The 27,856-nt window shown below is 39.5% G+C and overlaps 1 protein-coding gene across 1 annotated transcript in view; it reads right to left on the reverse strand.

Annotated features, from left to right (window-relative positions):
* Window positions 1-23,831, reverse strand: part of Themis (thymocyte selection associated) — a 194,951-nt gene extending 171,120 nt beyond the window's left edge. The window contains exon 1 of the mRNA XM_006991444.4: window positions 23,468-23,831. Coding sequence (XP_006991506.2) covers window positions 23,468-23,558 — 91 coding nt within the window. The 5' untranslated portion in view covers window positions 23,559-23,831. The remainder of the gene's footprint in view (window positions 1-23,467) is intronic.
* Window positions 23,832-27,856: the final 4,025 nt, after the last annotated feature.

Here is a 27,856-nt window from a genome sequence, read left to right on the forward strand (position 1 = left end):
GTTCGCTAAGATCACAATCGTTGGATGCCCACTTCATGGGAGAAATGAGTGGCATTCAAATATGTGGACTGGCTCCAAACAGGACACGGGCACTCCTGTTCCTACAAAGGCTGGGGGAAAGGTTATCTAGGGAATCAATATTGGCTCTGGCTTAGTCACTTTCCTGTTGCTGTGACAAAATGCCCTGACAAAAGCCACTTCAAGGGAAAGGGGTTATTCGGGCGCACAATTCAAAAGTATAGTCTCATGTCCCAAGGCAGTGAAGCCAGTAGAAGCTTGAAGCGCCTGGCCACCTGGCATTGACAATCAGGAAACGGACAGCAATGAATGCATGCTGTTGGTCAGCTCCCCTTTTATAGTCCGGGGATCCCAGCTAGAGAATGGCCCCACCTACCATGGATAGGCCTTTCCATCTCAATGCAATACCTTCATTGCCAAGCTCATAGGCCCATCTCCCATGTAAATTTAGATTTTTCAGGGTGACAGCACGAACGGTCACAGGCCCTGTGCCTGACTCTGTCTCAGTGGCTGAGTCAAAGCAATTTTGTTCTCCAATCAGAATAGTACTTAAACCCAGGGCAAACACAGCTGCACAGATTTCTGAAGACTTGCCCATGCGAGGTACTGAGAGCTTCCAAAGACTAACAGCTGGGGTGGCATCAAACTGACCCAGAGGCCAGATGACAGTTTTTATCCTGATTGCAAACATAAAAAAAAAAAAAAAAAAAAAAGATGTTTTATTCATGTGGTAAAATTTGATCTAAGGCTTTCTTGAGTTGTACTAGACCAGTATGTTTGGGGCATAAGTGGCCATCTACTTCCAAGTACTGAAGGTTATCAATATCTCCCAAGAATCTAATAACGATGAATGGTTAAATCAATTCTTCCCACTTTGTCGCAAAAGTCATTTTTCTCTGGGAACTCTGGCATAATGTTTATCACCTGTTATATTATAATTTATTTATTCTTTGACAGTCTCTCACACACACATGCTGTGGATCTTGACCATCCATGCTCACCTCCCACTGTCTCCTTCGGCATTTATTTATCATAAAAAGAATCACGTTGGTATTCTCCACTAGGCTGCTTTAACAAGCAGGAGTGGTTGAATTTCACTGAACAGGGGTCTGTGACATCCTTCTCACCACATGCAGGCTGTCTTGTGTGGTTTCTCACCATTTTGAAAAGGGCTTTGCTTTCAGAAAACAATGAGAATGGAAGCCCACAGCAAAAATACAATGCTAGATAGGGGCCACTTGTCCTGTGAATGGAACCCATCAGTAGTTAAACCGGACCGTCAGTAGTTTAATAACTTACCAATGAATGTGGGTTTTTTTTTTCTTGTAAGAATAGAATGTTCTAAACAGCAGACGTTAAAATTCCATCCTATCATTAGCAGAGTAAAACACTCATTTAAGCTTTAAAGCATATATTATAATACTAACTTGCTAAGTATTGTATTAAAAGGAAAAATCTTTTTCAAAATATGATTTCTGTATAGAGAAAGAAAAGTTCTAAAGTATATTATGGGGAAAATTCAGGTGGTCAAATTAATTATTATCAGAAAACAGTATCAATCCAGGAATTGTCTGGCCTCTTGAACATCCATTATCATATAGCATCCCTGAAAATACTTTTGCCACTTTTACCTAACTCCATCAAGGAAGTTTCTGCTTTTTCAAGAGTTAGGACCGTGATATTTACTTTTTTAACAGTATATGAGCAGGTGAGATATCTCCCACTATGAAAGTAATTGTGAATATAAAAAGGTATCTATCCTTCTCTTCATTAATAGTAAATAAACACAGTCACTGGTGGAGCAGTGAGATGTCTATCAGCTGGTGAAAGCACTTACATGCTGTGCAAGTCTGGGTAACCTGGGTTTGATCCCTAGAACACATGTTAAGATACAAGGAGAGAACTGACTCTACAAAGTGGTCCTCTGAGTTCCACATGGGCACACATGGGTGTAAACACACACACACACACACACACACACACACACACACACACACACACACACACACACACACATACAAATAATAAAAATTAAAAGAAAACATAACTTACTTGACTCAGATAAGTCTTTATCTCTTAAAATCAAAAAATTAGTTTGGGTGATTTAGGATCTTTTCTTGTTCTAAAGCAAGGCTCATTTACAATAAAGAAAGGAGAATTTGATAGGCAAATTGTTCAGAAGAACAATATTAAGAAAAAAATTAAGGTTTAGATACTCGTGTTATTCATTTTAAAAATCAGAGTGGTCTTGCTAATGACTTCAAAATTAACACAACTTCATTTCAAAAGTTTTAGGGGGAAAACTGTTTTAATGTGCCTTAAATGTTTCCTGATGTCAACAGTGAGGGTTTAGTTATTCTTGTTGTTATTGCTGCTGTTGCTGTTAAGGCGCTTGGGTCTGTGGTTAGAATTCAAACATCTTTTCTGGGCAGGCGTTCATTCCTAACTGACTCAAATTCTGTATCACTAAAATCAGCTCTTTGAGCCTGGAGAAAATCAATCTTCATTCCTCACTATTCTTTCTAAGAATTAGAAATTCCAATTACATAGATTAGGAGATAATTGGACTAAGAAAACTTTTAATCAATTATTTTTCTTTAAAAATTACAAAAAACATATTGTCAAATGGTGATAATTAGCTTGTGAAAAGTTGTATTCTATCTTCTTACACAGCTTTGATTAAAATCTCAACTTTTCAATTGAAATGTGTATTGGAATTAAACCAAATGAGACGTTTGAATTAACATATGAAATTTTGAATTTCAGGAGCGTGGATGCTGTATAAAGGCATTTTCCAAACCAAGTCTTGTGATTTTCTCAGACTGACTGGGGGCTGCATTCTCACTTACACACTGATTTACTCCTCAGTTCATAGGACCCTAAAAAGCCAGCCGGGGTCAACAAATATAGAAACAAAGCTAATGCTCTTGAGACAAAGACTTTTCAGTTTTCCTTTAATAATTTTATCCAATGGTAAAAAAAATTGGCCAAGAACTTAGACCTGCTAAATTGTGTGCAATTCATCGTGCTAACGAAGTCACATATTTCATGGCTTTTGCAAACACAGCATCGAATAAAATTAAAATTGTATTCATTTTGTTCTTCACGGTTCCTTTATACCTATTAGGTAAAGAAAGCACACACAACCAATCAGTTCCCAGCACTCCCTTTGGCTGCATTTTATCTCATCGTCAAGGCTGATATTTAACAACATATAAGTGAGAAATTTTCAAGTGTGACTACCCCCACTATAGATGTAAATAACATCTACATTTGGCACATCTCCATCTAAGTAAACAACATTAAAAGTACTGGCAGTAATTTTCTTTTACAGCTTCTGAGGAGGAAAAAAAAAAACTGAAACTACTTCTCCACAAGCTTTTTTTGGTTGTTTGTAGTGCACCTGTTTTAGAGCTCTTTCCGAAATTATAAGACTTGTTTAAGATAAACTTTAGGGAGAAATGTATTCTACTCAAGCGTGCGTATACACACACACACACACACACACACACACACACACACACACACACAGGCACTAGACTTTGAAACTTCGTATGCTTTTTGTTCTTATTTTAAATGTAATATCTAATTATATTAAAGTGTAACTTCATATTCATATTGACCAAAATCCTAAAGTCTCAAATATTAGCACATGGAAAACAAAAATTGTTTCAAAGTTTGTAAAGAAAAAAAATCAAACATCATTCAATGAAGAAATGTTTTTTTTTTAAGAATGTAGCCTGAAGTAGAACTTTGTACATTGTCAAATAAATAAAAATCCCAATATGTTTTTGAATTGATTAAGCATTTAAAGTGGTCAGATTCTATCTCACAGTCATATGTTGCTCAACTATATACCGGTCTCAAAGGGAAAATTAATATTTATTTAATAATTACTGCTTTTACATTTCTTTAGTCCTCCACTTTTAGTGCCTGTGACTACAGGTTCCTGTGCTTAAAGCACAGATCCACATCTGAGAATTTAACAGAGCACATAAACATGGGGAAAACTCTGTTTCAGAATATAAAGAAGGGCCTTGAATAAGTCTTTACAAATATAAACTTATTTAGAAAAATACTAGTTTTCTTTGGCTGATTTTTTTTAATGTGACAGGCAATGTGTCATTAAATTTCATTCCTCTTGATTTACTATAAACTAATATCAGTGTTGAAATTCATATTAAAAAGTAAAAAAAGCTTTGGGCATAAATATATACAATCTGTAAAATGTGAATAGATGTAACTAGAATATCATTTTATAATTTTCAAATTTTCTCTGATTTCACTGCCATGGCCTTGACTGATTAAATTTAAGTAGAAAAATATTAAGCTCAGTTATCCATTAAATGAAATGTATGTGGGAACTCAAATAGGCAGAATTTTACCATCTGAATTCTCATATACACATTAAATCCATAAAATGTCTATGTTTATAAAGAATAATTTACTAAATATCATCATTCAATCTACTAGTTCAACCAGTTTTAGGGTGAATTCTTCCACATCAAATTCCTCAAATTGTAACAAAATGAGTAATCACATATTAAAAGACAAGGCAAATATGGAGCCATTTCTTATCCATTATGAAAGTTTCTCAGCAATCAAACCTGAACAGGCAACTGCCATTAGTGTATGGTTATGAAATTTTCTTGAATTGATGATTTCTATGTGAATGCCAGTCATGTCAAGATTTCTCATTTAAACTCTTTAGGATGCAAAACAAGAATCAACTTTACTGTAAGTTTAGCTCCTGGAGAAGGTTATTTTAGCAGATAATTGACCCTGAAAATGGCTCTCATACTACTAATAATTTATTTCTACCTCACAAATGATTTCCAAGGATTGAAGAACCAAAAATATAAGAATTAACTAAATTAAATTGATATTAATATGTATGTGTGCATATATATATATACAATGGGTACTATAGTTGTATGTAGAAAAGCAATATAAAGTATTCATTAATAAACTTCGTTATATTTATATATTAAGTATTGTTTAATATACTTCATTATATGTATATCTACATATTTATGTGGAGAGATGCATATATAAAATATATACATTCAATATGCTTACATTTCTAAATCTACATACACATCCCAGTTCTCATCCCACAGTAAGTCCTTAATACATTAACGATCATTATTATTATTACCATAATTACCGTAATTAACACTGTGTAATACACTGCTGAAACCAAGTGTTTCTTGCTCACACTCTCTCAAGTGCACTGTCTTATATTATTTCTTTTCAGCCATAATCTGCTGTACTATTGGCCGCTTGTCTTCTGAAACGTACTTGGCTTTTTAGGTTTCAGTTTGCTTTTGCTTTTTGTCTTACAAGGCCCTCTTCCCACATCTCCCATGTTGGTGTCCTTTGCAACTCATATGATACAGAGTATAGTTCAGCCCCTGAAATAAAAGGCTCTCCCCCTCCCCCGTCCTGAAAATCTGTGACACCAGGCCCATCGGCTCTGACCCTTCCTGAGTCTCTGATGTACATTTCTGGCTGCCTAAGGATTATTTGTAGCCACAGTTTTATAAAGGCTTCAAACTCACTGGGCTGCAACAAATACATTACCGATGACCTCCATCCACTACCCACGCTGCTAGTTCAGTAACTCTAACATCTTCCTTGCTGGCTGTCTACCAGGGGCTCAGAAACCCAGATGATTCAAAAACGACCACAAAATTCAGTTTCAACGCTGCTCTTAGTTCCTTGCTGTTCATCTTTTTCATAGTACCGGTCAGTGTACCTCTACCAGAATGGATGCGTGCCTTAAACATTCCAGATATTTATTGATTTCCCCCCTGTAGTTTTCAAGTTAATTCTAAAGAACACATCTTAATTTAGTGATCAGAAAAGATAGCTTGCTAGCGGTGGCCCGGTTATAACCAACACTGCAACAGCAGATACTTATTTCCTCATCGCTGTTGGACTGGAAGTCCGCGATACATTTATGACTTATTTAGATTCTGCCGAGGACACGCTTCCTGGCTTGCTTACGGCTGCCTTCTCATGACACTTTCATGTGATCTTTCCTGAACGCATGTGTGTAAACACAGAGACAGGGACAGTCTGACAGACAGAAAGCTTGAATGATGTCTGTCTGGTGTCTCTGTCGTCTAGGGATGCGACTGTCAGCAGATCAGCGCCCCACCATGAAGACCTCAGTGGAGCCTATATAGAAACTCAACATCTTTTGCATAATTAAAGAGCCATTTAAAATATGATCACAGGTGGCCTAACGATCGATCCACCATTCCCGGGTGAGACCACATTTGGAATTCTATAATTGGACATCTTCTATCAAGCAATTGTCTCTCGCTCTAGAAGTTTCGTTTTGCTTAGTCACCTTCTCTTTAGGCTGTAGATTCAGAAACCTCATTACCATTTCTCTGTGAGTGCACTTGGTCTCTAGTTCCCTCACCAGGACTCTAAGATTGTTTTGTCCTATGCAGCACATTTCACGCTGCGTAATAAAAATAAAAATAAAAAAAAAATACATGTCTTTTTTTTCAGCCAACAGAGGTCTTTAAGGCAAGACTGCTTCATGGGTTTTGTAGAGGAAGAAAGAAACAGAGGAAGAAATGAAGAGATACTCTTTTAAGAAATAATGTCCATGACTTCAGCATATGCTTGCACGAACAATAAATATTGTCATAGTTATAATATTCAAAACATGACGCTTAAATTTATTTTTACTTCCAGGAGTAAAAACATTCTCTTGACATTTAACAATTGCTATAAGAAGCACTCTGCACGTTATATTTATGGACTTAGAAAAAAAATATGCTTTGACTTCTGTAAATTTGTGTGTATGGTTTCACCATTTTCTTCCTTGATCAAGAATCAAAATAAATGTCTTCTGCTATCTAAATTGTGTGAAGAAAAATTCTTCACATTTTTAGCTGAGTCGTGCTTATTCAGTTTATTATCTCCAGAAACACTGCGCAAAAAGGCTACTGAGGTTTTCCATTACTTCTAGGGTAACATTTCGGATCCCATTATTCCCTCCTTCTAGCCTCATAGACTCTTTGTTGTCCCCCAGTATGTTAATACATTCGTCCCTTGAGATATTACTGGACAATAATAAACCATCACTTGGAAAATGATAGCTTTTATAAATTCTGTGAGTCTAGAAAATTGTCAAATCTCAGAGTAGTCTTTAGAATCCTTCTCCTGCCCACATCAAAAAAGAAAAAGGAAAATTTTATGGCTTTGGCTTAGTCAACACGATAGCAAACTCATGAGCCATAAAAGGGGAATAGTTTTTTATAAGTTGGACTTTATTAAAAGTTAAAACTTTTTTCTTCAAAGGAAGACATTTAGAAATGAATAGGGTGATCATAAAGAGATAATATCTGCACATTGAAAATTGGGAAACCTTGGCACATCAAATGCCCAGAATATGCAAAAAAAATATAATTCAATAATATAGAAAAAACAACTCAGTAAAGAATTGGCAAATGACATGAAGACAGGTTTTATTGAAGAAGGAAAAACATATTGCTAATCAGCACAAGCTAAAGTGTCCATCATTATCATTGTTAAGAAATTCAAATTACAACTAGAAGGAGGTGCAATAAAAAGGTAGCACTAAGCTTCAGTGAAGATGTGTTCAAATTGGTTCTTTATGCATAATGAGTGGAACATTAGCCAAAATATCTCCAAATGTGAAGCAATCTGAGTGTCTTTCACATGGGCCTTAAATAAAGAAAACACGATGCATTCCATACAATAAAAGACTATTAGGGGCAAAAAGAAATAAAAACACATGAACAAACGGCAAAAGTTTCACGATATAACTGAAAGATGGGGGGGAGAAGATGTGATGCGTGATTCATATATGAACTGTTTATGGAAGGCAAATATTTAGACAAAAAGCTGATCAATGGTTGCTTCTGACTGGAAAAGCAAGTGGAGATGGCTGGAAAACCATTCAAGCTAGCTCTCTGGTGTGATAGAAATGGTCTTAATTAGGTGGTGATGGGACAATCTTCTCTATCAACTTGCAAGAAACCACCAACTTGTACACTTGAGAGGGGGTTCTATAGAATGTAAATTATACCTCAATAAAGCTGAAAGAAAAAAAAACTGAATGGAAAGAGGACCCTGAAATTAAAAGTTCAAATGCATAAAGGAGATAGATATTTTGGTAAAACCTCAAGAGCAGAATATGGAAGACAAAGGGTGTGGGAAAAATATATGTTTAGCAAATTCATAGACAAGTGTTTTAGCTAAACGGATGTGCAATACAAGAGTTTTGCAAAAGATGAAGAGAATTCTAGCAAAGCTTTAATGAGACTAGCCCACAAGTTTGTGTAATAGTGAGAAAGACATGGGCATAGAACGGGGAAAGACCAGTAAGCCAGAAATGTAAACAACAGGACAGAGAGACAATGCAGGGCTTTATTGCTCACTCAAGTTTCTATTTTGACAATAAATAAATAAATAAATAAATAAATAAATAAATAAATAAATAAATAAATAAATAAATAAAGTGGAATGCCATAGGAGAATGTTTGCAAAGGAATGACATTTTCTAACTCACATATCAGACACACAAGTGACATATTCTAATACACATATCAGACATGTGAGCGACATGTTCTAATCTGCTTATCAGACACATGAATCAGGATACAGGATGGAAGGCAGACTTCGGTCTTCCAAGGATGCAATCAGGGAAGCAAGTTTGGTAAAAATTTTGATACTCTTGTCAATAAATTGAGGCAATAATTCAAAGTAGTGCAAAAGGATAAGATTCTCGAAAAGCTTAGGGAAAGGGCTGGCAGCATCGACATTTCTCCTTTTAAAAGTTCATCTGCACTTTTGTGAAAATTAGGTGAGAACACATCAAAATATTAACGGTATTTTTGCTCGAAGTGTTATGAATAGTTTTATGACCCCACAATTACCAAAATGCTCAACCACACGCATGTGATTTTATAAAGTGGAAAATAATTCTTAAAAAAAAAATTAGAAGAATTATTACAACGGCATATATAAAATAAATAGTGGTCATGTTAGCTAAAAAGAAGGATAGTCACAGAAGTCACAGAAAGTATTTCCTAAGTGCTAAGTGGCGAACTCACTTTGCTATGACTAGGCGGGAATAGTTTTATTCCAGTAAGTTCCCTGACAATGTGTGATTCAAATATGCTAATGTCTAATTATTTATAATTGATAAGGACTTCACCCTAATGGAAAAAAAATATAACATTGTGTCATTGTCCCAGTAAGAAAGATTGGGTTATGTTAAGGGTTGTGTATGCTAAAGAACCTCAAAATGGTGATTTCAGCAATATGATAGGCAGCTTAGTATCCTGCACACTCAGCAGAGGCAGGTGAGGACAGGTCTCTTAATTGTCACTACTTAGCAACTCAGACTTGGAGGGGGGGGTTCCATTGTAACAGTCTACGAGGATAAAATATGTAAAACTATACACTGAGTCTTAAAGCGTACATTCCTCAATGATAGTCACTCTATCTCACACAGTCACCAGTGTAACTAAGTCATATGATCCCAAGTGGTTAGGACAAGACAGGTCTCCAACACATTCAAAAGCAGAATAAATCAAGACCTTTAATTTTTTCTCTTATCTGTTTCTTGATTATATACTATCTTTTGAATAACTGAAGATGATACGATTACAGAGATCAACTTTTCTATATAACTTGTTACCAGTTATCCAGGGCTTGAACCCCAAATAGTTCAATGTATATGGTAAAGGCAACTTTAGAATTGTTGTCTTCTAACTACTTCTTACAAGGTAGACAACCACCTTGCAAGATGTCTACAAGAAACTTGAGAATTGGAGACTGCAGAAGAGACGAAGATGGACACACTCCTACTAACCCACGCATCTCAGCTGAGTGACGCCAGTCATCATGGGAAATGACTAAAACTAGAATTAGGAAGGTTTTTGCCTGTGTGACTTGATGTCTGTTCACTCCGGAGCTCTCATTTTCGGCATCTTCTCTGCTTTTTAGAAAGTCTTTCCTCGCTTCCTCACCTTCCATGTAGCCCTGTTTACATCAGCCCGGCATGCTGGTGCGCCATTGATCAGTATGACCTTCCATGCTTTTGACCAGCTCTGTCCTTTGCACCTCTCCCCTCAATGGCTCACCTTCAACCATCTCACTCTCACCCCCGCCCCCCATTTCTTAACCACATGAAGCAAGCTCTTCACAGGTTTGCACTTGCTCTGTCCTCAGCAAGAACGTGATTTCCCCAGACATTTGCAGCGTTCATTTCCTTCGGGTATTCAGACCCCTGTTCAAATTTCAGTTCATCAGAGCTGTCATAACCCAGGGGAGAAATGTTGGGGCCTTGATTTACATTTAAGGGAAATGAACACTTCAGCCTACATTTGGGAGTAGGAATGTAAGGACGTGCTTATATGTGGGAAGAATAAAATTAAGGGCTGAGTCCTGATCACCCTAGCAAAAGCATACCCCTCCCTTCTGCTGTGTTGACTCTATTAGCATAAATTTAAATGTATAATTTCTTCAAAGAGAGAGGAGCTTTGTGTTTTGTTCCTATATCTAATTCTGGCCTCTTGGACAATAATTCCTGATGATGGATTTTTAAAATTTGTGCAAGATATTCCATGCTGATTCTGTCTATAAAACATGTTTCAATGAACATTCTCATATATTTACTACATTTTTGTTCTTTGTAATTATATTTTGAAGTTAATTTTTAAAGACCTGGTATTGTGCACATTTTAATATGCTTATAGAATTACCTAATTGCCACATGAAATCCCAGTGAATCTTATATACCCATCACCTGGCTCATCTTGGTTCTGCTCATGCATACCTGTGGATGATTTAGTTGTTTTTCACTTTGGTTTTGGTTTTTGATACAAGGTATCACTATGCAGCCCAAGCTGGCCTCCAATTTGAGATCTTCTTACTTCCTACTCTTGCCTATTGAGTGTGGAATATAAGAGTGTACCTGTAGGATGTACCACCACACTGGCTTCCTGCATAGAGTTTTATGAATCATTCTTATTCCTTTAACTTTTAAAAGATAAATGATTTATCACTTCATGACCATTTTGTCTCCGATGTACATTCATACATACACAATAAACAAATCAATGTAAAAAGAATCATATGGCATATGAATTATTCTCCATTTTTGCTAATTTTTACATTTTATATTTACTTAACTCAATGTTGACAGAGATTAGAAATCGAGGATATTTACATCGTGTCTACTGCATTTACTGTGGATATGTCTTTGATTTGCAGTTTATCTTTTTCCACATTCATGACTTAGGTCTTTTTTTTGCTATATTGATTTTTCTTAAGTTTAAAAAAATTTTAATGTATTTATATTTCTTTTACTTATATGAATGTTCTGCATATATTGCTGTCTATGTGTCACATATGTGCTTGGTGCCTTAGGAAATTATAAGAGGGAGTTGGACCTCCTTTAACTGAACTTAGACTAGGTTGTCAGCTACCAGGTGAGTTCTGGGAACCGAACATGTGATCTCTGCAGGAGCAGTACAGTGAATGGTCTTCACCACTGAGCCTACTTTATAGTACCTGGGAAATTTACTTCCTTAAGTTCCTAGTTGGATATTCTATAAGGATTTTTAGTGAGTTTTTGTTAAGGTCCAAATTGTTACTGAGGTTCGTTGTTTTGTTATTGTTGGGGGGGGGGTTGGTTTTGTTTTTTTTCTCTCTATCCTAACTGTATTGTGTATGAAGCCAGTATGATTCAAATTGGTTGGGTTTTTGTTTTTTGTTGCTGTTGTTGCTTTTGTTTTTGTTTCGTTTTGTTTGTTTTTTGGGGTTTTTTTTTTTGTTTTTTTTTTGTTTCTGTTTTTGTTTTTCGAGACAGGGTTTCTCTGCGTAGCTTTGTGCCTTTCCTGGAGCTCACTTGGTAGCCCAGGCTGGCCTCGAACTCACAGAGATCCGCCTGGCTCTGCCTCCTGAGTGCTGGGATTAAAGGCGTGCGCCACCACCGCCCGGCGTTTTGTTTGTTTTTTGGAAATGGCTAATAAGTTCTTCTTACAACGTATCACTATTTATGTAGTGATAATAGTATTTATAACACACGGGATTATTGTGGGCTACTTGTATATCTAAATATGTTCAGCTTATCTTTATCTCAACCTTCAGGGTGAGGCAAATCCTCATTTTCATAACAGAGGACGAGGCAAATGCTGCATGCTTAAGTCAAGGACAGGATCAGTGTTCATGTTTAACTTACCCAGGAAGCAAAGTCCTGAGTTTATAACCTACAGCTATGCTTCACGTCAGTAGGACATGAGTACTTTCCAGAAATGAGTAACAAGTAGTATGTTAGAATGTTCTAGCATGGTTCCTGTCACTGTGGCTTTCAGTTAAAAGAATTTAATCTAGTACCAGAGAACCTCACATCACCTGTCAGCTGTTTTCAATTTCAACTTCTCTGTCTTAAAGTAGGGCATGCTTCTTACCATAAGGTAAAGGAAACCTCAGACTGTTAAAAGAAAAGGACATGATAATACCTTGTTCTCCAACGAAATGGAGTAAAGTTAATTAAAAGCAAAAGAATAGCTAAATTAAGTCCTATGTGAATAATCAACAAACAGCCACTGAATTTAAAAGAAAAAAATAGGAATTAGAAATGAGATAACAAGAGCTAAAGTGGTCATTTGTACCCCAAAAGGTAGCCCAGAAGCTAACACAAGAGGGTCCAGGCTGAGGCCAACCTGGCTTATTCTCAAACAACAAAAGAAGAATTGAGTAGGGAAACTGAGTCAGAAGGATGATGAGTTTGGTCCCAGGCTAGGCTACAGGACAAGGTCCTGTCTGAAATTGTCACATGACAAGAACACCTAGATACACATTTTAATACTAAATACATTTATCAAGAAGGAAGTAATGGTTTTAAATGACTACAGTTCAACACTGAGAGCTACAGAGAGTCCAAGAAAGCAAATGGAGATTCAAGAACAGACACCATGGCACAAGCCTTTGATCCCAGCACTCAGGAGGCAGATCTCTGAGTCTGAGCCCAGTCTAGTCTACAAATAGAGTGCCAGGACAGCCAGGACTACACAAAGAAACCCTGTCTTGACAAACCAAAAAAAAAAAAAAAATAAGAAGAAAATTAGGTCAGAAATCAATGAAAGACACAAAATAACAGAGAATATTAATAAAACCAAACTCTTTTCTCTCCAAATGATTCCGTTTTGGAGAGTTCTTACAGATGAGTTCTACCAAATTTGCAAGGGGTTAAAACTAATTTTAGAACATTACCTTAGAAAATAGAAGACAGTAAAATCTACAGAGCTCATTTCAGAAAGCTAAAGCTATCTTAAATCTAAAGTAGATAAGTCTACTGGCTAATTTAATTCTGATTAAATGTGAAAATCTTAAATACAAAGAGTGTACAGCAAGCCTTGATGCCACAGTGGACAAAGTGGACATTCTGACTGTGGCTGTGGTGCTGAGGTCATCCATGATCAACTGAGATGATGGAGGACACCTTGTTGGCCCTCATCCAGGATTCTGTAACACTAATTAGTAGTTTCTGTTCCTAGAGAACCCTAGCCACTAAGCAGGGTGCCCCAGACCCAGGTTACCAAAGCTGTTAGCAATACCCGTGAGGAAGCTATTGACTGACATCAGCCCCAAATGGGAGCTGTTTCTCAATTCCATCGGTAGTGTGCTCAGTGAACAACTGGGTCCTATGCAGTGCTGAGACCTTCTGGAAAGGTTCTTTACTCTAATGCCTTGTCACATGGAAGGAATGGAACACTCCAACTGTCCTGACACATGGCCTCACACGCATATAACAAGCTCTCACCCCAAGCTCTTCAAGCGCCTCCCTGATGAGTATTTAAAGACAAATAATAAAATGTGTGTGTGTGTCTGTGTATGTGTGTTGTAGTTAAATGTAACTCAAATAAACAGACTAAAGAGATAAAACCATACTATTAGCTTAATGATAAATAGCATTAATTTAAAAGACCATCTTAAAATGTAAATACCTATAAAGCAAGGAAAAGAGGAAGTTTTTTAGGTAAAAATTGAATGCTAACACATAGAACTTAATAAAGGAATTTTAGATGGTTTTCTTTATGGCTAGAATAAGACAAGGATTCTCACTCTCAGTGTAGCCCTGCCCTATACTACAAAGGGAAGGAGAAACACAAAAATAGCTATGAATAACTCTTGATGACTTCTAAGGATATAAGACTCTACTTAGGTGAGCCAATGAAATAAAAAAGACACAATACTAGATTTCATGAGAATTCTTCAATACACTGACAGCCTTCCATTGCATCTTCTGTTTTAGTGGGAGTGAGTAAATAAAGCAAATCAAAGTGTTATTGGGTTACTATAGCAACAGAAGAATATGTGTGCTTGTGAGTGTGTTCTAGAAAATGGCCTAGGATAGATGACCACTCCGCTGACATTTTCTAAACTCTAATAAAAGGTCTAGAAATTGTTTTATATTTTGATCCTTTTAAAGGATTTATTTTATTTTTTTTTAACTATATGAATGTGTATATGACTATGTGAGGATATTTACATGCAAATTCAGGTGTCCACAGAGGCCTGGAGTTGGAGTTTCAGGTGGTTATGAGCAGTCTCCTGACACTTGGGTCATCTAAAGAGCACTATGTTATCTGCATCCATGAGCCATCACTTTAGCCATCTGTTATCAGTAACAGATCATTTTCCTGGCTCAGAGGACTTTGCTAAAGCACTGAGAACATAATTAAAATAATTACTTTTTTAGAAACCCCTGCTCAAAATGGCTTTATTGGCGTGGTCCTCGCATAGCCAGGGTCTGTATTGATGTCCGTGGCCCATGTTGCTGCCAAAGGGCCACATGGATGTCTGGGGTCTAGGTTGCAACCTGTGATCATGTGAGTGTCCAGGGGTCATGCTGCAGCCGGGGGCCATGCTGATCTGAGTGGCCTGAGCTGTCACCTTGGGCCATGGTAACATCGGGTCCAGGGCTGCTGCTGAGAACCACGTCTAGGTCCGTGCCTCCACAGCAGCAGGGTCTGAGTCGATGTCCATGGCCCTGTTGCCACTGAGGGCTGAGGTGCCTGGGCTCTGGTCAACCACCTGAGACCATGTTGGTGTCTGAGGACCATGCTGCTCCCAGGGTCATACTGATCTGGGTGGCCTGTGCTGCCACCAGGGCCATGATGATACAATGGCTGGGCTGCTGCCAAGGTCCTTGTCTGGGTCCATGGTCTTAAAGCAGCTAGGGTCTGTGTTGTGTTCATGGCCCGTGTGACCACAGAGGGGGTGGGTCATAGGAACCAATCATGTTGATATCCGAGGGCCGTGCTGAGCTGGACCTGCTCCTCACTGGCCCTGGGATTACTGGCCCTGCCCCTTGCTGGACTGGAGCAAGAGAGCTGGCCCCTACAGTCAGGAAAGATGTCCCCACCCCTCACCACAGGCATGCACCTCAACTGCGCAGCACACTAGAACTGACCCTGTTGTTGGGGATGCCAGTGAGCTGGACCTGAAGACATGAGAGCAGAAGACATAATCCTGCTCACCTCTACCCTCGTATGCCATATGGTGGCATGGGTGATGTCATACCCAGAGTCCCCCAATGACCACCAAGAGACCGAATCTGATGCAAAAGCAAAGAGTCTCCGTATTGCTACAAGTTAACTCGGGACTCTGTCTGTCTGACCCAGCAGCAAAGCAGGAGAGACCACGAGTATCAATGGGGCAGGGTTTTTAAAGCAAGGAGGGGTGGGGTCTACAGACTACATAGGAACAGACTCAGGATTGGTTCATGTGAGTGGCAATCATGTTAGTAACTTTTAATTGGCTAGGGTTAGTTGGGGGTTACAGTTAACCATTTTTGGGCAGGCCTGAACAAGTCCCTGGCTTTGTCCTTAAGCTGCCATAGAGGCTGGCTGGCCTAGCACGTACTGACTGTGGGGGCTGACTCAGTGGCCCAGGCTCTGTCTTTGACTCATACACATAGCTCTAAGTTGGTGAAGGCTCCCAGACTGTAAACAACTGGCTGAACCTTAAACAGTCAGAGTACTGGAGAAAGGGAGATACTACAAGGACTATGTCTTTTGTTCATGGTCCTCCCAGAAACTGCTTGCTCAAGTCTCAGGAAACTGAAATTGAGGCCTGATCTCTGAGAGAAGACTGAGCAGCCTGTCATGGCGTCTGCTTGGTCCTCTCAAGTGAGGGAAAGGTGCCATCCCCCCCACACACCCTGCTCACTACTTGCAGCTGGTGAAAGAGTTGGCCCTGGGGGCTCTTGACGAGCTGCAGCACACAGGAGAGTGGGCCCTGTACCCTGCCAGGGCAGCACATTAAAACTGACCCTGTTTGGGGAAGACACAGGTGAGCCAGCCCTGAGAGCAGGAGGGCAGGAAAGCAGGAGAGCAGGAGAGCAGGAGAGCAGACGCCCTCTCCCGTTTGGCCCCTACAGCAATCAAGAGAAAGGTCCTGCACCTTCCTGGGCAAGACCATGGAGCTGGCCCTGGTGGTGTGAGTGTGGGTGAGCTGGACCGGGGGACCTAAGAGCAAGAGAGCTGGCCCCCGCTCCTCACTGCAGGCTGCTTTGGGTGGTCTGGATCGCTTACCTGGATGGTGATGATGGGGGAAAGCTATGGGCTGACCAGTCCAGCTACCATCCAGGCCCAGAACCAGGGCTATGAGTTGGTCCACCCCAACATCCACCTAACTATTGGAGCATGTGAACGGGATGAAACTACAGATCCGAAACTGTAGGATCTCTATGACGCAGGACAACAACAGGATATCCAAGAGGAATCCCAGTGAGGGCCCATTATGACTGGTGTAGCAGGGCCTAGAGGTCTCGAACCAGATCAATAACTTATGGCAACGAATACTTGCAAGTGAAGAGGAAAGGACTAAAGGGTGAACTGTGTGACCCACTGAGCATCACTACAGCTACAACAGCTACAGCTACCACAGCTATGAGACTCTTCTGAGTTTGTTTTGTTGTTTTTGGTTTTTGGTTTTGTTTTGCTTTTTGTCTTTTTGTTTTTGTTTTTGCTTTGCTTTTTTTTTTCCTTTTTTTTTTTTTTTTTTTTTTTTTGGTTTTTCGAGACAGGGTTTCTCTGTGTAGCTTTGCGCCTTTCCTGGAACTCACTTGGTAGCCCAGGCTGGCCTCGAACTCACAGAGATCCGCCTGGCTCTGCCTCCCGAGTGCTGGGATTAAAGGCGTGCGCCACCACCGCCCGGCTTTTTTTTTCCTTTTAAACTTTGGTTTGGGGAGGTTTCAAGGGCAGAGGGCAGACGCAGGGGGATGGGGAGAGGGTAGGATAGTGATGCATACTGAGAAATCTGCAAAGAATCAATGCAAGTTTAAAGAAAATGGTTGTATTGGAAATGCTACTAAATATTTACATAAGAAATGGCATCAAGTTTTCTCCAAATCTTTACAAGGAAAGACTTCTAACCAACCAAGAAGTTTAGTGATAGAGCAGTTGATTACCATGGATGAGGCCATGGGTTCACTTCTCAGAACCACAAAGAAAATGACATGAGAAACAATGGCAGACAAGTGGTAGTTTTGCCTGCTGTGCATGCCAATAACCCCACTGCTAAGGAGCCCGAGGCAGAAGGATCACATCTGCACAACATAGTAAGACCCTGTCTCAAAACCACAAAAATGCAGTTCGACATCCAACCCAATTTTATATGAATCCTGGACGCAAATGGACAAGCAATCAAAATTTTAAGTCAATAGTGTTCTCTAAAAGAGATACAAAATTGTTTTAAATATAAAAAACCCAATTCAGTGATACCTAATTAACTTGATTTTGCCGCATATGCCAAGCCTTGCTTGAAATTCAAAAATAAACATCCGTGTAGAGAAATAAACTTACATAACCATGATAAAAGCTACAGGGGGAATATTTGATAAAACACATACTCAAGATTTTTATTTTAAAAAGCCATTGCTAACAAGGAGACAAAGTTCTGCAACCTGAAATTAACAACCTTAATGGCAAGTTACAGATGTTTTCTATGATTGTAAATCCACCAGGGCGCTCACGCTCACTGCTAACCTTGCTTGATTTTATGCTAGAGCAGTGTTTCAATGGGAAGACGAAAGTCAGAGGAAGAAGAAATCAGATCTTATAAAATTTGACATATCTAAAAGTAATGAAGAGTAATCTAAAAAGTGTCTATTAGAGACGTATTTTCCTAAAATTCATCAAACACAACAGACACAAGGGAAAATATTGAAGGATTCCTAGCTTTTTTCCTGTTGTTTGTTGGCTTGGTTTTTGTTGTTGTTATTGTTTTTTAGCTAGATTCCCATATCTTAGGCTGGCCTGAAACTATTTCTCCCAAAATGGCCTCCAACCTTTAGCCTCAGTCTCTCTAGTACTGGGATTATGGGCATGAGCCTTTGCAGTTGTTTAAGATAAAATTTATGAACATAATGGGGTGAAAAAATACTCAGAATAAATGTGGAAACAATGAAGATACCAACAAAAAATTTATAAACACTGCCAGCCAAAAAGGAAAGGCTTGACTTTCGAGGCATATCCAGTTCATAGATCAGGATTTTTATAGATCGTAACATCATTAATTTTCAATGATGCTAATTTTCTCTAAATGATATACTGCTAATCAGAATTCAGAGAGGGTGCCTGCAGAGGTTGACAAGTGAATTCTAAAATGTATATGGAAATTCAAAGAGCCCAACTTGAAGAATAAAAACACATCGGAAAGCTTATTCCACGGCAGTAGTTTCAAGTTTGGCTGCACTTTCTAGTCATCAGGGAGATGTCTAGGGACAGTGACACCTTACCTCTTACATAATTAAATCTGTACTCGTGAGAAGACATCCAGACACTGATAATCTTAAAAACATGTCAGATGTTTCAAGCGTGCAATCAAGTTTGAGAACCACGTCCCTGCAGCATATTCTTATACAGCATGTAAGATGAATGTTCAGTAATGTTGCAGATCCACATGCATTAAGACTAATAAACTGTGTAATGACCAGTCCTGTGACTAGAGAAGCAGAGAAGCCACTAGAAGAGGCCTTGGTCTGAAACACAATGTTTATGACTAGGGGACACAATACAGGGTTAGCGAATAGAGCTTTGCAGCCAGGTATGGTGTGGAACCCCTCTAATTTTAGCACTTGAGAGCTAGAAGCAGGTGATCCCTGTGAGTTCAATGCCAGCTTGGTGCATATAGTGAATTCCTGGCCAGCCACGGATACATAGTAATATGTAATAGTAATATGCTGTCTCATTTTTTTTTGTCTTTCAATGTCCCTATACTCATTAGCTCTCTAGATCTTAACCCTCATTTCACACCATGTATGAAACAATCAATTTCAGGTAGAGAACTGATACAAAGGAAAGAGTAAATAATTGAACTCCAAGAGGCTAACATAATATTTTCATAATTCATGATAAAATAAAAATTTTCTTAGCAACACATAATAGAAATGTAACTGTAAATTGGGCACTCTAAGAGTAAAATTGAAAACCTCCCCTCATGAAAAGGCACTCAGAAGGAAGAAAATGAAATGCTGAGTTTCACAGGTGAGAAGATATTCACAACAGAAAACATATTAGCATATATATATATATATATTATCAAGTCATCAATAAAAATTTATAAACCCTAATATAAATGAGCCAGACCTAGGAACCATGTCCTAAAGAGAATATGCAAACATCACAGAATATGAAAAAAAAAAGTTCTCGATCTCATTAGATACAAGGCAGACATGAACTACAACCTGGACTCCTTGAAGAGTTCCTACCAGAAAGACTAAAATCAAGACGACCAATGACAGGAAATGTCATCAGGTGTGTTAGCAGGAACTTTCAGAGACGGGTGATGGAAATGTAGACTGAACAACTGCTTAGGACATTTTCCTTTCACCACCCACCCAGCACAATATACACACATTCAACATAGAAATTTCACTTATTTTTAATATCTTTGCGAACATGGATGAATAAGAGAATTTCATGATAAAATGCTACCAGTGACTTTAAAGTAGAAATAACCTAAAGCCCATCAGCAGTAGAATAAGTAAGTGTTGGTGTATTCATCCAGTACTATAGTATGTATACACTACTAGAAGGAATGGCTTGCACCTGTAAGCCCAGGCTTTCAGTGTGCTGAAGCAGGAGGAGCACAAACTGAAGACGTGCCTGGGCTGCAGAGTGAGTCCAAAGCCAGGCTATGGAACTTAGTGAGACCCTGTACCAAAACAGAAAGTGAGAAGAGGGTTGGGAGTATTGCTCAGCGGGAGAGCCCTTGCCTAGCATGCTCAAGGCCTTAGTTTCAACCCTCAGTACAACATAAGGAAGGAAGGAAGGAGAGAGAGAGAGAGAGAGAGAGAGGGAGGGAGGGAGGGAGGGAGGGAGGGAGGGAGGGAGGGAGGGAGGGAGGGAGGGAGGAAGGGGCAAGAAAAGAAGGAAGGAGCAAGAAAAGAAGGAAGAAGCAAGAAAAGAAGGAAGGAAGAAGGAAAGAAAGAACAAAAGAAAGAAAAAGAGAGAGGAAAGGAAGGGAGGGAGAGTGAGAGAGAGAGAGAGAAGCAAACCATGATCCACTGCAAATAAATAAATGGTATAGAATAGAGTAGATTAACTTTACAATACATGTACACCAACCAAAAGAGTACATACTATAATTTTCCATTTATATAAAGATTATAAGTAGACAAAAGTCGTGGAGTATTGGTTAATTTGGGGAAGGATTAGATAACAATTGAAAAGTATACAAGATGAGTCTTCTAGAGTACTAGTGTTTCTCTGTTTCTTGGGTGACAGTTACATGGATGTACTTATTGTGTGGAAATTCACTTTAATTAAGGGATAACATAGTCATAAAGAACAAAGACAATGATAGGAACAAATTCCTTTTTAAAACAGTATGAACTACCACTCTTTCAAGTTAATATATAAAATCAAGACAATATAATAAAGGTCTTCACTAGATTTCTTAAAGAATCAGTTGTTGTTTTTTAAATGTACTTTAAAAGTCTGTGAACAGCTAAGCCAACTTTGGAGCATGGAATAAAAACAAGGGTGTCAGAAAAACAAGGGTGTTAGATGTACCCTGAACATATATTAACTAATTTCACAGGAGCTAGTCAAAAAAAATCATATGAGTGGGAACAAATAGTTAACAAAAATCAACTAATATAACAGAAGAGGTATTTCCAAGACAAATGATGCATATGTGAGCATGTTATCTGATTTGGAAGCAGCAAGATGGTACTGGGAAAATCTGACTGAACATGTACAAAAAAGGAAAATTGGGTCCCTGTACATCTCATAGCAAAGCATACCGCAAATAAACTAAAGACCAAATATAAATTCTGAACCTGTGAGGCTGTTACAAAAATTCTTCCTAGGTGTAGAGGAAAAAACTTCTTCCATAAAGCCCTAAAAGCATAAACCATGAGACAAGAAGCAATTGATGGCTGGCTTAGAAATGTAAGTTCTGGTGTCATAGGAAGTAAGCATGATGAAAGATGGCCTAATCCCAAATAACCAGTTCACAAAAACTTAAGTAAAATCTGAAGGCGACTAGTACAAACTTTCCAGGCGTGTGGAGGTATGTAGGTGTGCATATATCAACCTTTTTTAATTTTTAATTTTTAATTTTTTTTGGAGGTAAGACCAAATCATCACTCCCTCACTTGTTCCCACTGGGAACTGAAAACATCAAAACACAATATATTGGATACACCCAACCAAGCCATGATCTATTCTGTCCTAATCATGTGCAGAATATGCATTGTTACAGTGAATAAAATCAAATCTTTTGTTGCTGTTGTTGTTTGTTTATTTGTTTGTTTGAGACAGGATTTCTCTGTGTAACCCTGGACTGGAACTTGCTCTGCAGACCAAACTCAGAGATCCAAATCTCAAACTCAGAGATCCACCTGCCTCTGCTTCCTGAGTGTGGGGATTAAAGACATGAACCACCTCTCCCCACTACAAAATACCCACTTTAAAACCAAGTATTTAAAATCTCATATAACTTATTGACTACTGTACTTAAAATGAAAAACAACACACACACATACACAAACAGAATGACTGTGCATTTCCACTACATTGAAAAGTCAAAACATTGAAAGTCTAACTATGGGAAGTTGGAGACAACCCGTGAGTTCGAAAGCCAACCATTCGTTAATTTCCTAGTCATTTGACTAGACCCAATTCCTTGTTTTTCTTTAATTCTCCTGTTTTTGTAAGTAGATATAGATACCTACCTGGAAAATGTTTTCAGTACATTCTATGTAATCAAACTAACTTTAAAATGCTAGAAAACATTGGGGATTTTACGTATTACAGTAAGTTACACCAAAATTCACCAGCCTACCAGTTTTAAATAATTTTCAGTGAACTTTAACTTTTCGACACAGATTTTAAAAGGGATTTTGTGGTCACTAGGTACTAATTTCTATATCTTTAAATAAAATTTGCCACTATTTAAGGATTTTAGAGTGGGCTCACTACAGAAAGAGGAGTATAAACACAAGGCAATGTAGAAGTTGTTCAGAACATGGCAGCACTTATTTGTAAGGACTGTGCCCTTGATAGTCACACTCATTTTGGGTGAAGCAAAGCAAGTTCAGTTGTTTTCTTTTGTTTGTTTGTTTGGTTTGGGTTTTTTTTTTTTTTTTTTTTGGCTTTTGAAAAATAATCTAGAAACAAGTATCGACAACGTTTTTTGGATACACCCAACCAATCCATGATCATAGCTCAGTCTATTCTATCCTAATCATGTGCAGAACATTCATTATTACAGTGAATGAAATCAAACCCTGTGTTGTTGTTGTTGTTGTTTTTGTTTGTGTATTTGTGGAGACAGGGTCTCTCTGTGTAGCCCTGGTCATCCTGAAACTCATTCTGTAGACCAGGCTGGCCTTGAACTCAGAGATCTGTCCGCCTTTCCCTTTCACGTACTGGGATTAAAGCTATTTAATTAACACCACTGCCTGTTACATCTGGCAAAATGACCAGTTTATATTGATTTTTAATACCATTTTATCCCCCTCCTCGTTGTTTTTTTTTTTTAACTGTGTTACAATGATTTCCAAGGACTAGGTAGAAGTAGCATATCATTTGTATTGACTTGTTGAATGCCCATCGATGAAAAGATCACAATTCACATAGTTTGGCGTCCCCATCCCTCTTACAGCCTTAGCTTCTCCCTCCTTCACCAGCCACTGGGTCTCCACTATTCAGTAGCTCCTTCCGTGTGTGTGTGTGTGTGTGTGTGTGTTCACCCTTCCTTTAGAGAACTCAGATTTGTGTTTGTGGGTATGATGAGGTTCGAACCAAATAGCCACAACACTGGGCTATATACTCAGCCTTTCAAATATCCTTTACTAAAAATCTCTCCCATGAATTCCCAAGGGACTTTATAAGAACTTTCTAGCAAGTCAAAGAATTAGGAAAATGCTTACCTTCAAAGTAGATGCCTGACTGGATTTCGAGGACCCTGGGGAGGGTCCTTAGGTCCAGGGAGTGGACAAATTCTTCCAGCGATAAAGCCATTGTTCTGTCTTGGCTGGTGTATAGATACGATTTTTAGAAAAGCTTGTAGCTTCTGGATGTCATTTGTCTGCAGTTGCCTTCTTTGCTCATAATTCCTCCCTCAGGCAGACAGAACGTCAAGGGGGAGCCCAATCGGGGTAGAACAGGCTTAGGTGGAGAGGTACTTCTCCGCAATGGCCTTTCTTCACAATTTCTACCTGGGGCAGAGAGGAGGTCGCACTGGAGCCAAGCAGGGAGGAACAGAGCAGGGGAAGACAGAGAGAAGAGGCAGGAGGCAGAGTGGGTGAAGCCCTTTTTTTTTTCTCCTTGTGGCTTCATTTCCTTCTGACTCTGAGGTAGAACAGGGTGGGGGTGGGGTGTGTTTGTTTGAACCGACACTACCCAAAGTCATGAGGTTGGCAAGTTGCTAGTGCTTGTGCATCCACAGCCGTGGTAAGACTGTGAAGAGACAGTCAGTCACCTGTGGTGTGACCACTGCCCGTGGCCAGAAGGCAGGAGCAATGTCTTACCTTAAAAATGGCACTACATCAATTAATCACCCCTCTGCATCCAGCGTTGAGCTTTGTGTTTTATTTGCATACTCTTGGCGCTTTTATATTAAACTTGATTACAAAAGAGGCCTGTGTCAGCTGTTTTTAGAAATCTGATGCTCAGAAGAGGGCTAGAAACCACTTTTATCTTTCCACATTAAAATTTTTGCTGAGCCTTAAAGGAAGGTGGGAGAGGGTGTTAGTTATATGAAGTGACTCAGGAATTAATATGGTAAGTTAATGGGAACTTTCTGGCCTCCGCACTGGGAAGGCCAGTATTTAAGAGCAGTGATTAGAAGCATGATTTTTGTGCTTAGCCCTTCTTTTGACTTACAGGCGAACATTTCCTCTTCAAGAACTCATGTGTTGATTAAATGTAGATTTAAGAACTAAATAAATACACTGTCCAAGCCCCAAATTCTACAATTCTGCTCTTGTGGTCAAAATTTAAAGTTGAAAATGCCCAAAGCCAAAGGAAACCTTGTGAAAACTAATGTTTAACCATCGAAATTAATCTCTCTATTTGTTTTCATTTTTGTTTTTTAAAACAAGATTTCACTCTGGAGACCAGGCTGGACTCAAACTCATGCCAGTCCTCTTCGACTCCATGCTGGGATTACAGGCATGTGTTACCACATCTAGTTTAAAGCAGCTTTGTTGTTGTGGCTTTTTTTTTTCTCTAATTAAACTTCTATTGATTCTTTGTGGATTTCATGCATCTCAATTCCATTCATTTCCCAGGCCCTTCGCATCCACCCTCTGCCCTGGCAACCTCCCACACAAGATAAAACAAAATAAAATGTAAAGGAAAAGAAAGATCTCATCGTGGATGCTGCGGTGTGACACTGTGGGTTACACAGTATACCCTTTAGTTCCTACATCTTACTTACAAGTGTTCATCGCAGTGAATCAGTGGCCTGGGTTGAGGCCTTTGGTTTCTGCTATACCCTGGATACTGTGAGCTCACTGGGACTCCTCTTGGATATCCAATTGTTGCCCCGTGTCATGGAGATCTTGCAACTTTGGGTCCTCAGGACCAGTCCCATAGATGGGGTCGATGTTGGGACGTACCAACTCATAGCCCTGGTTCTGAGTCTGAGTGGTTGCTGGGTTGGTCACGAGGATGAGCTCTCTGGTATCATCTGGCTAGTTCACTCTGTACAGTAAGCAGCAAGGCTGATTCTCCTGCTTTCACACCCTCAGGGTCGGCTCACCCAGGCCTACACCACCAGGGCTAGCTCTACTATGCTGCCCAGACCAGATGCAGGGGCCACTCTGCTGAGTGCTGTAGCTGGTGACAGTCAGGGCCAGCTCTCTTGTTCTCACTCTCATGACCTCAGGGACAGCTCTCCCACCTGCCACAAGCGGGGAGGTGGGGCTCCTCCCTTGCCCACACCACCATTTGGCAGTTGAGGGGTGGGGGCCAGATTTCTCATGCTCATATTCTCAGGGCCAGCTCACCTCACTGGCACCCTCTGTGGGCAGGGTCAGCTCTACTGTGCTGCCCAGGCGAGGTACAGGGCCTGCTCTCCCGAGTGCTCCAGCCAGTGAGGGGGTAGGACCAGCTCTTCCACTCTCATGACTCAGAGACCCCTTCTCCTGCCTGGGGAAGGCAACCAGGGGGAAGGGGCCAGGGGAGGAAGTCTCTCCCTGCCCCGCACCAGCTCACAGGTTCTCATGAACTCAGGGCCAGCTCTCCCTCCTGCTACTGGTGGTAAGGGGCAGGGGTGGGGGAAGCATCCCCATCCCATCCACCCTCACCCACCACCTACCCACCACCACTGCTCAGGACACCATCTGCCAGATGAGGGGCGGGGCCAGAACTCCCATGCTCCCATTCTCGGGGCTGGCTTACCTGTCAACAGAGTTAGCTTGCTGTGGGTTTTTTTTTAATGCATTCTATTCTTTGTACTTAATTAAAAAGTATTTTAGAAGTTACACATGCAATTTGAAGTTGAGAGTATCTATGATTTTTAGGTAAATAAAGAAAGATGGGTTGAAGTGAGTAGAATTGAAATATGTTGAAGTTGCTTACTCTCCTCACAGACTGGATTCCAGGCTCGGTGCCTGACAATGGTATAGCACCTACTAAACTCTTTCTACTTCTTATAGTCATGGTTGGCTCTTGTAGCAATCTGCCAACCTTCATTCTGTGCAAAACTAGGGTTAATGGCAAATTGCTGCAAATGTTTTCTGCCAGTAACGTCAACATAATCACTTGAAACATTTTGTCCTCTAAATCTCTCAAGCTTGATAAATCTGTCTTCTGTGCCCTTCTCGCCTAAGTCTGGGCCGCTCACTTGACTGCAAACACAGTTTATAGCCTAGTGGCATATTTCATATGGCTTTAAAATATGGAAAGGGCTGCCTCTTGAAAAATCATACATTTATTAGAGTTGGTGCCACAGTAAATTTTATTTGGTATGTAATCAGGGCTGGATTTCACTTGATGTCTTTAACTTCTAGCCAAAGCTGGAAGACTCCACTATATCATCAGATGTTTATACGTATTCATTCTGCCCCCTTTCTGCTTTTTACCACAAAGATCCTCCCTGTATCTCAGAATCTGGTTTTCCTGTATTCTCAGTCGTAGAGTAAACGATTCCACCATTTTTTTAGGAGTGCCATGCTGGAAGGCTTAAAGCCATGTTTGAACAGACATTTCTGACAGCCTCGAAGTTCCTCGAGCTCTATGGGTGACAGTCCTCAAGACCACTCCTCTGACCTCGTCCTGTATTGCCACTGCTGCCACCTTAGCCCAATTGTTACTACTTCTATCATCTCAAAGATGTCCTGATGTGACCAGCCACGATGAAATGGGCAAAGGAGAGAAACGACTTGAGCTGACGTATAGTGAAATGAATTCCTGAAGTTCAGTCATGAATACAGACATGGCAGGTTTAATCACACTCAGACTAATGAACTTCAGAAACAAACAGAGTGTATGTCACAATTTCCAATCTGTAGAAAGTAGAATTTTAAGCCAGTAAGGAAGAAAGATGTATTTTTCAAATGATTGTTAAATAATTGGGGAGAAAGAGAATTCCAAAACACTCTGTGAATGAAAATTAAGACAAATTTGACATTGAAATTTAAAGGTAAAGAAACCAAAGTCAGGGATAGGAAGGTGTGACTGAGAGTTTAGAAGAGCTTCTCTCAAGCCTTAATTGAAGTCTTACAGGAAAAGACTAATGAATTTGACAACAAACCTTTGAAATATTTCTATAAATCAAAATGTGATTTTAACAAAAAGCATTCACTCAACATAAAGCATTCATTCAATGTAAAGAATCGACGCTTTTTGTGTCCAAGTAGCACATGTCAATCAGTGTGCAGAATAAAGGTATTTGGACACTTCTGCTTTAGACCCTGAGAAGGTATCTTATCATCTTTTTTAACAAATTCTTTGGAAAACCCATATTTCTTGCAAAGCCACTGTAAGGAGCAGACAGGCTTCCAGAGCAGTGAGGATAGGAGTCCTGGAGGGAGGGGGATGCCATGAGAAGAACTCGAGTTGTACGTTTCTCTCCTTCCAGACTTTTGTAGATTAGTATTTGGTACCAATGAAGAGGCTAGAAGCACAGCAAAGCCTGGTGACAGAGAAGGAGAAACCTTTTGAGGTTTTAGCAGCATCTGGCAGCTAGAGACACTGAATACTAGAATTTTGGACAAACGGAACATCAGGACAACTCACGAAAATACTCTGTTCTGCCCTCCTTTCACATTTGGGACTTCTGCCTACTCAAAGGCATCAGAGTGTTGACTGTA

The sequence above is a fragment of the Peromyscus maniculatus genome, chromosome 16 (assembly GCF_049852395.1).
Source record: "Peromyscus maniculatus bairdii isolate BWxNUB_F1_BW_parent chromosome 16, HU_Pman_BW_mat_3.1, whole genome shotgun sequence".
Lineage (NCBI taxonomy): Eukaryota > Metazoa > Chordata > Mammalia > Rodentia > Cricetidae > Peromyscus > Peromyscus maniculatus.